The 12,414-nt window shown below is 37.4% G+C and overlaps 2 protein-coding genes across 4 annotated transcripts in view; one reads left to right on the top strand and one right to left on the bottom strand.

The window, feature by feature from the left end:
• Positions 1 to 12,414, bottom strand: part of LOC135255413 (transmembrane 6 superfamily member 1-like) — a 33,983-nt gene that overhangs the window by 13,360 nt on the left and 8,209 nt on the right. The window lies entirely within an intron of this gene.
• On the top strand, positions 1,325 to 12,346 carry LOC135255415 (hepatoma-derived growth factor-related protein 3-like). 3 transcript variants are annotated; one of them, XM_064336569.1, is made up of 6 exons: positions 1,325 to 1,893; positions 7,144 to 7,220; positions 8,165 to 8,303; positions 8,754 to 8,906; positions 10,048 to 10,194; positions 11,037 to 12,346. In XM_064336569.1, the coding sequence occupies exons 1-6, from the start codon at positions 1,810 to 1,812 to the stop codon at positions 11,061 to 11,063; spliced, it is 627 nt and encodes a 208-aa protein (XP_064192639.1). In that variant the 5' UTR covers positions 1,325 to 1,809; the 3' UTR covers positions 11,064 to 12,346. The 3 variants fall into 3 exon arrangements, with proteins under 3 accessions (XP_064192639.1, XP_064192638.1, XP_064192637.1); XM_064336568.1 differs by having other exon boundaries at positions 1,329 to 1,893; positions 8,745 to 8,906; positions 10,051 to 10,194; XM_064336567.1 differs by having other exon boundaries at positions 1,332 to 1,893; positions 8,745 to 8,906.

Raw genomic sequence — 12,414 nt, 5'->3', positions numbered from 1 at the left:
AAAAACTCGCACCATCCACAAATAGTCACCAGCTTGGCATGCAATAATATTATATTATTCTATATTCTGTTAAATCATTGCACATGATATTTGTATATCATATTACAACACATCTTCGTACGTAATAACATGATAATTATGATCTTGCAATTAATAGTACACTTCAGATTATAAACGGTGATTATTACCATTTCCAGGGCAAAATGAAGGGCAATTACAAATTAATAACATAGTATATTATGCTTATGATAACATCATAATGGAAGTAGCACTTTAGTAACACATGGAAACCACGTTAGCAACTTGGTCCAGAAAGTTTCCAGGCCAAAATATAAGAAAGATTATAAACTTTAGATGAAATGTGCAACATCATTCTAACTTGTTGTATTACTTCAAGAGAGCACTGTTGTCCATGAAAGCAAATATAGTAACTTACCTGGATGTCTTTCACATGGTATCATCATTAGAGGGATACTATTTACTTGCTTACTTACATACTTATACTTGACCCTCCAGTTAAAGGGGGATTAGAAAATACATGGTGACTAGTCAAATATTAAAATGCAGTATTTTGTTTATTGATTTAGTAATATTAAAATCATGATCACCAACACTTTTTTAACAATTGGAACTCCCCAAAATTAATTCATTAGAATTAAAATTAATTGAATTAATACGTTCACAGACTTTCCGACAATTCAATACATTCTCCTTATTCAGAATTATGTATCAGTTACCTATATATTTGAGAGAACTTGTGAATATTTTATTTGAATTATGTCATTGTTGTTACAGTTTAATTACGAGTTAGCCGAGGACACCGTCGGACTAAAAAAAATCCATGCATTTTTATATTTATGTTTCATCCCTTCATAACTGACATTATATCATACTAGGCTACTTTGCAAGGCCCTGACTGGTTACCATTTCCATAAAGTTTACCTGTAGCATAGTTTACTTGTGCTACTGTTAATGTATATTAAGATTTTGTGCATGAGTACAATTATGGCAAATAACACATTTTATCATTCCGAGAATCTATTGCCTGGTTATGAAAATACCCGACACAGCAAAAGCAATTTTGAAGACGCAGGAAAACTAAACTAGCCAAAACTGACGACTGTTTTAAGCATTACAATGATTTCTCCCCAAGAAAAATATTACATTTTTAAGAGCCAATTTGCGAAAGAAAATACGGTTCTTACTTAATAACATTACATCACCATTCATCGCCATTTGCATGTTTCCCTTAATATGAAGATTTTATAAATACATCCTTCAGATAAAAAATCATAATGTGCTTAAAGTTTGGCGATTGAAAACGATAGTAGAATGAATGTATAAAATAAGAAAGAAAAAAAAGAAAAAAATATAAATGAAAAGACCGTGAGCACGAGAAAGTCACAAGCTGAAGGTCCCTGACAGAAGAATTATCCCGAAAAGAATCCATATTTTCGGTGTTCGACAGCCGCTCTGCGTTTCAAATGAATCAGAAGAGAATAGGCGACCGCTTGAGTTTTCTCGTTCACACAGTGGAAAAACATCAAAACCTACGAGGATCACGTTTACGGCTTTGCACAACCGCTGGATTCTTGTTTTATTGCGTATTCTATTTCATTTCAGCATTTTACTGTCTGTCCTAGGGTAAGAAAAAGGTATTCCAGGCCTCTTCCAATTTTATTTATTTATATCCATAAACGGAAACCTGCATTATTGCTTATCAAAACATTGGTTGCCGATCATTCCTCTTGTTTCAAAGACGGGTTATACATAAATACATATTCGTTAAATATCGAGTAAATTTCAATAATGGCTCGTCCCCGACCTCGGGAGTACAAAGCTGGAGATCTGGTTTTTGCAAAAATGAAGGGATACCCACATTGGCCAGCGAGGGTGAGTATGTGAGGCAACCGGGCAGGAGAGCAGGGAGGCGGGGTTGGCTGGGACATTACTGCCGGTGGTAGAGGACGGGAGATGCTGTTGTTCCGTTCATCTCGTTTTCCTTTCTGTCTTCATCTTTTCAGCAAAATCAATGCTTTATTGAAGACTGGCCTTCAGTGGGCATATATTAGTCTATGGAATGATATCTATAATAGAAACGATAATAGCCTACTCCGTAAAGTATTTAAAAGGTTTGTGAAAACGTTTGTCAGCATTTGTGTACTGTAGCCTACTTGCTGGTGGAGTTACGCCAGCGTTTTCTTTCATAACGTTTCTCCATTTTCTCTTTTTTCTTTTTTTTTTTTGAAGGGGGCGTGGAAGGTTTGTAATGTGACTCGTTTTAGTTTATTGTGTTTAAAACGTACCGTTTTAGAATTGTCGTGTATATGCCATTCACAATCGTTATTGTGATAAATTATTGTGACAATACGCGCCTTCTGAAAACTTGTGCACTCTCCACCAGTTTATCCTCGGGCGGACCACAAAATTACACGTCTGTTTTTTATAATCCATATTGACTTAATTAGAATATCAGTTTGGTCAAAGGACCTTGTCATTTTTGTGACTAACTTACCATTAATGGGACACTGCTTAATAAACACGTTCGTTCATTTTAGTCCGCCTAAAATGAGGCTACTGTTTAATTGTATTTTAAGTTGAGTAATTTTCTGTACTGCCTTGCAAACAAATCAAGCATTAGTGCTGAATAAAACTGAGATCGCAGTCGCGATGGCCGATGGATTTAGGCCTTTGTGATTATTCTCAATGTAGGCTAAACATTTGAAAGGATTGTCGAGCACAATACTTTTAGTACATTATAATATGCAGGTGCTTTAAGAATAAAGCTGATTTTACCTGCAAGTCTCAATGCAAGTCTTCAAAATCCATCTGATCAGCGTTTACCTACATGCACATTAGTGTCATCTAACGAGACGCTCACAGTGTATGGGTGAACAGGTCTTTGTACTAGAATCTTTCTTAATTATGGGCTAGTTCAGGAATTGTCCCAAGCGCTTACCCGCAACTAAAACATTATAGATCCGTTCTTAGTGGTGACTTTGAAGTGGAATTACACATGAGCGAAATTTACTTGTGCTTTAATTTAGAAACCATTGTATCAATAAAAAAACCTGAAATGTTTTTGAACCAACGCATTTCAGTAAATGTTAGTTAACCAAAGTATCAATCTGTGAATTAAGAGAAAATGATTAGTGGCTTTCTTGAAGCAATATTTCTGTTGTTCTTTATCTTATACCTCCATGATATGTAACCCACAAGAAAATAGTTAAACAATTTCTGTAAACAAATTAAACAAATATCCCTGCATTTCAGTGAAGTGCAGTAAAATTGCCTTGGTTTATAAAGCCAATACTGCAGGTGTGACATTTAGCCTATTTAAAATGCCACAATGTTGGTTAGGATGACCAAAAAGCAAGGTCATGTGGTTTGAGGAAGCCAAAACCAATGGTGAAAAAGAGCCTAGTCATGATTCTAAAATGTTTAATTATAACTTGCGATGACAGACATGCTTCTCAGCAAGTTACAGGTTGGTGGGACCAACCCTAGTGACGCCACTGATGGCAAATTTATTGTAATATTTACGATTACAGGTAAGAAGGATATATAAATGTTTCGACACCCCCAACCTGTTGTTTTTACCTCTTTTGGGGGGGGGGGGTCCAAGTCTTAATTATGGGGGTCAGACCCCCCCAATTCCGCCCATAATTCAAACCCTGCTTGTCCTCAGCTATCTATTTATTAAAGACAGCGATCATGATTCGTTCACTGTGGTTTGTAGTACGGCATGGTATAACCCAGGGGTGCTCAATACGTCGATCGCGATCTACCAGTCGATCGCAAAGGTAGTATTGGTAGATCGCATGAGTACCATGGTGGTTGAACGTGACACTTCCCAGTTGTCTTTAGGCAACAACAAAACAAATGTGCATAATTTTTTTATTCTTCAGTCATTTCAATGTACTTTAAAAGTATTTTTAAGCCTAAATTTCCCACTATAAAATTCACCCGAACGTCTGGACGTGGTAATGAGAACTGTCAGTTAGCTATGATTGACAGACCGTGCCCCGTTACCATAGCTACCCCCATGCTACGCTCTCTTTGGAGACTAAATTTCACAAGCTAGCTAGCTTAGTAGTATATCAAGTATCGATAGATGCTAAGGTAAGGACGTTGACTTATATCCAATTATAATTTTGCTATCTAGCTAGCCAAGTTAAGATAAAAGCACAACTATAACGTCCTCATAAAAGCAAACTAGCAAGCTAACGTTATCGATAACATTGCCTTATGAAAGCAAACCTCCTAGCTAGCTAACGTTACTAGCTAGCTAATGAATATCTGATATTCTGATAACCAGATAATAATCTAAAGGCACTCTATTTAAGTGAACCTAACGTTAGCAATATTTGCATTGTCTGAACAGCAGGACGTGTGTCCGTCAGATTTCTTACGGAGCGTGGAATGGGAGTGGTTACTGTATTCGTGACGCAGCAAAATGACAACTTTCTCAACCGGTTGAAAATAGGACGATGAATTTAAAACGCATATTTCTCCAAAAATACAGAACGGACATATTTAATACTTTGCTCATTGTGTTTCTCAATGCTCTTGTGCAAATAGCACATAAAACCGAGAAAGTGTGAAATCACCATGGTACTCCTTTAAAAAATAGACGTCAGCCTATCATCCATCCCGTCACTGATTGATATAGGGCAGCCAGTTAGATGACATCTGAATTTTCTGACACTTAGGTCACTGCGCATGTGCAAACAACGGCGAAGTGCAGCAAACTAACAAGCTAGTCAGTCCAAGTACCGTTCCACCATGACTGATGAACATTTGGAAGTGTGCTTGAGGCTGGCTGTCAGCAGCTACTGTCTGGACTATGTATCCCTGGCTGATTCAATTCAGTGCAAGTCATCAGACTAAACTCAAATAATGACAAAAAAATGTACATAGTTAATTATGTTGTGTTGTGCAATATTGGCTCATGCGGTTATGCAAGGTACATCAACATACATTGTACATATAAAGAATCCTCAATATATTTGTAAATAAATATATGTTTTGCATTTTTGTAGTGGGTAGATCATTTTGACTTGGTCATTTTATAAGTAGCTCGCATGCTGAAAAAGTGTGAGCAGCCCTGGTATAACCCATTATTTATTGCTGAGAGAAAACACCAACTGCATTGTTCCGGTTGCATTTTTTAATGGTGATTTGGGAATAAAGTTCGAACAACGGGGTCAAAGCAGTGGCGACCATTACTTTCATGTATTAAAAGTATGAAAGGTCTCACATGCCTGTGCCCTTGCATGGCGATTGTTTCCAGTGTTTCTCTTCCTCCCTGTCACTCCTTTTTGTGTGCTATTGTTCCATTATGTCCGTTAGGTCAGAAGTCTCATCTGGCCAACCAGCTACGATCCATTCTTCAGACCTCAGACTAAAAACTGTTACTACAATTCAGTCCTTGTAATTGTTGTAGCTACGTACAACAAACACAACCGCTTTACCTGATAAGGATTTCTAGTCAATTTGTCTTGAGCGATCCCCAAAATCCAATTGTTTCTACTTGGCGTCATTCCCTTTTTACACCTGTAAACCATGGCAGATTAAATTTGGGCCAGATTAGTACTTTTAACTGCTTTACACAAGAGTCCACCGATTAGGTTACGGTGTCGGCATCTTGTCCTTGCAAAACCTTGCTGTATCTCAGGGGAGTTCATTAAGTGTGGCGTGAATAAGCCAATGCACCTACTGCACTGGCCATCCAGTACTCAGGTGATATGCAAATGAGTAGTGGGCTTGACCAGTTCAGGCTGCATCAGCATAATTGCTTCATTATATGCTGTCCCAGAGATGATCAGTGAAAGCAGTCTGCTGGCATTGCCTGACCTCTGTGTAAATTACTTGTTGATGTGTAGTCCCCCCCATGATCCCAGTGCATTAGTTTCTACTCTGCATGACTCCCATGGAATACAATTACTTGTTCCACAAGTGTGTATGAGGGCTTTCAGGTGGCATATATTTAGCCATGGCTGGATAACATATCCACTGCCATATTACAATAGCTGTAGCTTAAAGACCATTCATGCCTACATCTCAGTATGACTTATGGATGTGTATGATTGTAGCCAGTTTTAATTTTGTGATGGTATGTGTAAATTGTAAATGAATGCAATTAAGAATATGTGGCATGATAGGAATTCCAAACTAAGAAATTAAAAAGTGATACTCTGTGGCAGATATCATGTGATCATTTTGTTAAGTGGTATGTGCTCATAAAATTCTAAGCTCAGATTAAAAATTATTTTAATGAAACAATATAATATACACAATGGCTTTGTATGAGAAATACGTTAATGCCCTGTGAATTTCACCTAGTACTTGCAATGAAGAAAATCAAACAAGCCTATGTTCATATTTCACTACTTTCTATTTTCCTGTTTGACAGGTCTTCTGCTTTCCCTCCCTTCTGTTTTAATTCTATTTTGTTACTGCTTCAAATCATTGACTAATGCGTTATGAACTATCAGATTAGCTAAACACCAGGAAATAATTGTTTACTAGGTTTGTTCTCAGGTGCATCATTTTCTCTCATAATCTCTGTGATCATTACAGTAGTACATTCACTAACTGTGATTTCATCAGTGGTCAACCTGGGGGAGTTTTTTTTTCCTATTTACATGAGCTAATGCTATAGTTCCCACCACATAGATTTTTCATTTGGTGTACAGAGCGGAGTACAGTGCAGTGATGCATTTATTTTCCAAACCCTTCACCTTCAGGCACAGAGTGGCTGTTGATATAAAGTAGAGGCTCATCTTTGTATGTAATTATTGATTCCAGGTTTAATGGAACCTTCTTGTACAGGCAATTCTGTAAAATCAGATTCTGTACCAGGAAACTCTGTTTAATTAGAAATTGACTTTCTTTCCCCAAACCATACTTCTACTTGCAGTTTGAGTAATTATGGAGACAGCCTGTGCGTCTCAACGTGTGTTCCTTCCCTCAGCACATTGTTTTACATCTCAGGGGTGATCAAATTGATCAACTAGCGGCCATTATGTTCTTTTTCACCACAGAGATTCTGTTACCTGTAATGTTTATCTGCATTAGACAAATTGCAAATGATGGTAGTAAATTATTGTTCTTTTCTCCTCTTTTAATTTTTTTCAACAGATTGATGAACTCCCAGAAGGAGCTGTGAAGCCACCTGCAAATAAATACCCCATCTTCTTCTTCGGCACCCATGAAACGTAGGTCACGTGTGTCTTTGTGCTTTTGAAAATAAGTAATTGAGAAAGAATCAATGTGCGCAGATCTAACTACAATGTGGTATATTTGAGTATCAATATTGAGAATGTATTATTCCACTGGCATGCGACATGACTTTATGAAGTTGTGCACGGGCCAACAACATTCATAATAGAACATTAAGGACAATGCGCACTAGGTTAGATTCCATTGAAGACTTGGTGATCAGGGCTGAGTTTGAACAATGTTAAGGCCAATTTTCTTTACACCAGTGGTCTTCAACCCTGGTCCTGGAGAGCTACAGGGTCTGCTGGTTTTTTTTTTCAACTTAAAATCAGCATCCAATTGAGACCCAAGACACCAGGTGAGTTGAGTCAACGGTGTAATCAACTGCTCTGATTGATTCATGAAGTGCAGAGTCACCAACCAGCAGACCCTGTAGCTCTCCAGAACCAGGGTTGGAGACCACTGCTTTACACTATACCAGCTTCAATAATTGGTGAGTGCACAATATGTGGAATGTGAACTATGAACCTCAAAACATAATTACTGAGGTGCTTTGCTTGTGGTCTTATTTTTTGAATGGAACTAAGCTTAGATGCGGTTACAGAATGTTCTTATTTTAAATTATCTTTTAAAAAGTTAACTAGCTAGGTGTATTTCTGAAGCAGTTATAAACCTGTTGGCCTTTTATCAACGTTTGTTTTTGTAAGTTTTGAGTAGGTGGAGATCCACCTAAATGATTGGGAAGGATAGAGTTTGGTAAAATTCCTAATAGCCAGAAATGTTCCCCGAATTTACTGTGCACATGTTTACAAACTTGTAATCATAGCTAAGGAATCACATTGATGCTACAACCATTAATTATATTTCATGGGTGCATTGTTGCTTCAACCCACAGTAATTGCCATACTGTGTCATTGTTTTTGTCCCACTCCAAATTCAGTGCATTTTTGGGCCCAAAGGATCTTCTCCCATATAAAGAATATAAAGAGAAATTTGGCAAGTCAAACAAGAGAAAAGGATTCAACGAGGGTCTATGGGAGATTGAGAACAATCCTGGAGTTAAGTTCACTGGCTACCAGGTCAGCTTCTTTTCACGTGACCCAGCTTTCTCTTTATGCGTTCAGAGTGTGGTGAAGAAAACTAACAGTTATCTGAGGAAATTAGTTAAATATTTATGTTTTTATGTATTTAGGTTACCATTCCAGGCTTATTCTGATTTTCAAATGTTTATGCCTGTTTTATGAATTACATTACTGACAAATATAAGTCTTCTTTGATAAGGGAAACAAACTGGCTGCTCTTTTGCAAAGACATTCTTATTTTATACGTGTGCCATCTTCAGTGCATGAATTTCTTAGTCATATAGATGGATTATGAAGGTGTTTGCCTTTCTGCCAGCTGCACAGCTGACCCCGTAAACAGTGTAATGAGAATGGCTGGAGAGTTAAATGGTGACGTCCGCGATGATGTCATTAACATAGGAATGATAGAGCATGCTGAAAGTTTGCCTGTGTGTGCAGGCTATCCAGCAGCAAAGCTCCTCAGAAACAGAGGGGGAGGGGGGCAATGCCGCTGACGGCAGCAGCGAGGGCGAGGAGGGCGACTCCATAGAAGAAGATGACAAAGGAAAGCAGAAGGGAGACAAGGCCGGATCCAAGAGGAAAAAAACCGCTTCTAACAAGGTATACAAATCGACAAGCTGAACAAGCAAGATCCTCGTGCATGTGTTGGGGAGTGTCACGACAATGCCATAGCCCAGGGTGATGTTTCCTCTGCTGGATAGAGAATAATTTTTAGGATATATAACTGCAATACCCTACTGGAACATTTTGGACTCTAAAGTCACTAATTTCACCTGAATTTAACAGAAACGTAATTTTGTTATTCAGGTATTTGGTGGGTTGTATTCAGCTGTAGCACTTAAACTCCTTATTCCTAATTGCAGGCTTTTCAGGCAAAATATCCCTTTAGTTTAAGAGCAGGGTTTGTCAACTACGGGAATAACAAAGACATTCCATCCTCCCCCCCATATGATGATTTCTGTTAAAATATCATTTCACAATTATTTAGAGAGTGGAAACATTGTTAGGTCAGTAACATCCTTTTTTCCATGGCTTTATTAGAGGATGTTTGGAAAGCTTTAAGAGTTGGTACAAATCATATCAAGAAAGCACAAGGCTTACAGAAATACTGGAGGTTTAGTGCAGCTAGATGAAATCATTCAAACAATGTGCTCTCCCCTCTTCAGAGAAATGAAGAACCTTCTACAGTTACTTCTCCACTGAACCTCACTTAGCAACCACTGTTGCTTAGCAACTGGAGTGCTTCTCTGGCACACATTTTACAGGGAATGATGTATCAGAAGATCTGTTTCTAAAGCAATGTATTATGTCCAGTTACAGTACGATTCAATTTCTATGTCCTTATATCATGATTGGAGAGGTTATCTCTGCTCAGATGTTTTATACTTCTCCAGTGAATATGTTTAGTCATATACAGAACTGAATAAACCCAAGCCTTAGGAGTTTACAGTTGAAGTTATGTGGTTATGTTTTCTCTGTAATATGGCATGTACAGTATTTATTTATTTTATCCAGAACCCTTAATTGACAGATTTTATTGGGCATGTGGTGTTGAGTCATGACTCTGATTCAGAGTCTGAGACATATCTTAATTGAGATGCCTTTCATTTCGGCTTTGATGGATCCATTGCAAATGAGCTGGTGATGAATGCTGCACTGCTGCACAGCAGAAAGGCTTGCTGGCCAATCACGCGCTAGCACTGGCTTTAAGGGCGTAGATTTTAGCTTTCGTTTTTCCCAGAAGTCGTCCAAGCTGTCCAGGAAGTCCTCGGGTGAGGAGGAAGAGCTGGATAAGGATGGCGAGGAGGACAACCACAAGAGCTCGGAGGCGGGAGACCCCGACAACGACATGCGGAACGCCTCAGAAGGACGGAACGCCATCCAAGGGGTAAACACTCAGCCCGTCTAACTTACGCTTTGCTTTTACTTCCAATCTTATAAGAACATAGTAGATCTGCTTATCTGATATTCATGTACCCCAGAACTAACTGCATCAGCAGTGTAAATGTACCGTGTGATTTTATAAATATGAAAATTTAAAAGACTGTGTAACATGAAATAGTGTTAAACGCCTTGCATCCAACTTACTCAAATGAAGACACGCCCCCCCCCCCCCATCTGTAATGGATGTTTTAAGTTTAAGGCTGTTCATGATTTTGTGTCATTCCATGGCATTATGCAGAACAGTAAGAATTGCTGAGTTGTACTTGCTTTCAATCACATATCAATTGCCTAAACTTATACCGTGTCAGGTACAAGTAACAAGCAAATGTACATGTAGATCTTAACAGAAAAATGGAAATTACTACTAGGTTATTGATACCTAAAGTACCTAGTGCTTTGATAAGTCTGTCTTTCCTCTTGAACATCTTTAAACATGAATAACAACATTTACCACAAACTACATATTTGCTTTGAAAGAGGCTAAATTAAAGTAAATTTGACTAAATCAGTATGGTGTACTGTCCGTCAACAGACATCAGAAATGCCAAACGTCACCACAAGGGGGCACAAATGTTGTGTTGAGTGAGTGAGTTGAGTTAAAATAAGAACTGGATTGTCTTCAAAGAGCATGTGTAGCAAAAATACAATTTATAAAAACATGAATTTAATGGCTTTGTGTTTTAAAGTGCTGTACACTGTATGTTACTGCATAATGTAATACTTCCAGTCTGTAGTTTTTGGCACTTTCATAATTTTTGTTAATGTGTATTTGTCATTCTTTTCCAGACCCAGTTACGCAGAGAAGAGCATTAAGTGTTGAGGATGCCCCTTTAGGGAGGCCGATTATTGTGGCTGTCAAGTGTTATTTGAATTGTGAAACTCATGAATATTCCCACCATTCTACTCTGGTGCTCCATTACAAACTAGGCCTCTCACATGTACCTCCTTATATAAAGATTGACCATCTTTTCTACTACTATGACACGAAATACCTATTTTATTGACCATGGGGTTAGTTCATTCAACAAGCTTGTGACAAATCATGAATATATTTAACTCATTTCTGTGTTACTTTCTATCCAACTTGTTCAAATAAAAAGAAAAATGCATCACAACCTTGAAATAGTGGTAGGTATTAACATACAGCTTCCCTTCTTTGACTGATCTGTCTTCAACAAATCACAGCTTGTGATATTTTTTAGTTTTCATGTTCTCTGAAATACCCTAACATTGTTCTTATAGTATATTGTCACTCTGAACTGGATATTTATACAATTTAAACCAAACGTGGACAGCAGTATATGCTGGTATATTTGTCAGATTAATTTTCTCCACATCATAATACTTATTTCTTTATATTATAAGAAGACATTTTAACGGAAAAGGTAGAGTAAATGTTTGAAGTATTGTGCACAATCCAAGTAACACTTTGTATCTATATATTTTATTTAGCCATAGACTTTAGGACCACACGCATTCAACTCACCTCTAGCTACAATAATGTCATCTTACAAAAAAGTGAAACATTAGTTGTGTGTCTGTGGCATTGGGTTATGTTCCTAAAAGCTTTTTAGTGGAATGCATGACCATTGTACACTTATATGACATGGAGGTAATCTTGGCTAATCAAATCTGCTTAGGCTAATCAAATTACCTGCAGTTAGCCATTTGCACTACGTCAACATTACAAATTTACCACTGTATTCTGTTTGCAAAAGCACCTTTCCTGCTAACGAAAGTCTTCATTCCATCTGCAATTTAAAAAGTAATACACATTCAGCTTTGGGGAGGTCTGCATTTCCCTAGTTACATTAATTCTTCCAAAATTAAAGCATTCCATTAACATTGTAGAAGTTGCCTTTTGCTTTTCTATTTTTATCATACAAAGAATATATTCTATTTATTTTTCTTTAAAGCTAGTACAAAGCCTGTGTGGAAATGTAAGCTCATTTACTCTTTGAGTTAGATTACATTTTAATAATTGTTATGCTTGTGATTGGAACATGTTTTACATTTTCAAGGTTTGTAGTTAAATGTAAAATGTTTTTTGCTGTTTATGGGAAATAATTTTACAGAATAAAATCATTGGAATGCAACTTGTGTTGTGACTTTTATGCATTTACTAAATTATATACTGTATAACAGCATATCAGATATCAGATGT

This window comes from Anguilla rostrata, chromosome 5, assembly GCF_018555375.3.
Source record: "Anguilla rostrata isolate EN2019 chromosome 5, ASM1855537v3, whole genome shotgun sequence".
In the NCBI taxonomy this organism is placed as follows: domain Eukaryota; kingdom Metazoa; phylum Chordata; class Actinopteri; order Anguilliformes; family Anguillidae; genus Anguilla; species Anguilla rostrata.
This window is presented reverse-complemented; position numbering and strand designations above follow the sequence as displayed.

Excerpts from the sequence above, each read along its gene's own strand:
- LOC135255415 (XM_064336567.1), top strand. The coding sequence starts at position 1,810 with ATGGCTCGTCCCCGACCTCGGGAGTACAAAGCTGGAGATCTGGTTTTT. Across the intron at positions 1,894-7,143 it reads ACCCACATTGGCCAGCGAGG|ATTGATGAACTCCCAGAAGG; the intron begins GTGAGTATGTGA and ends TTTTTTCAACAG. Across the intron at positions 8,304-8,744 it reads TTAAGTTCACTGGCTACCAG|GCTATCCAGCAGCAAAGCTC; the intron begins GTCAGCTTCTTT and ends CTGTGTGTGCAG.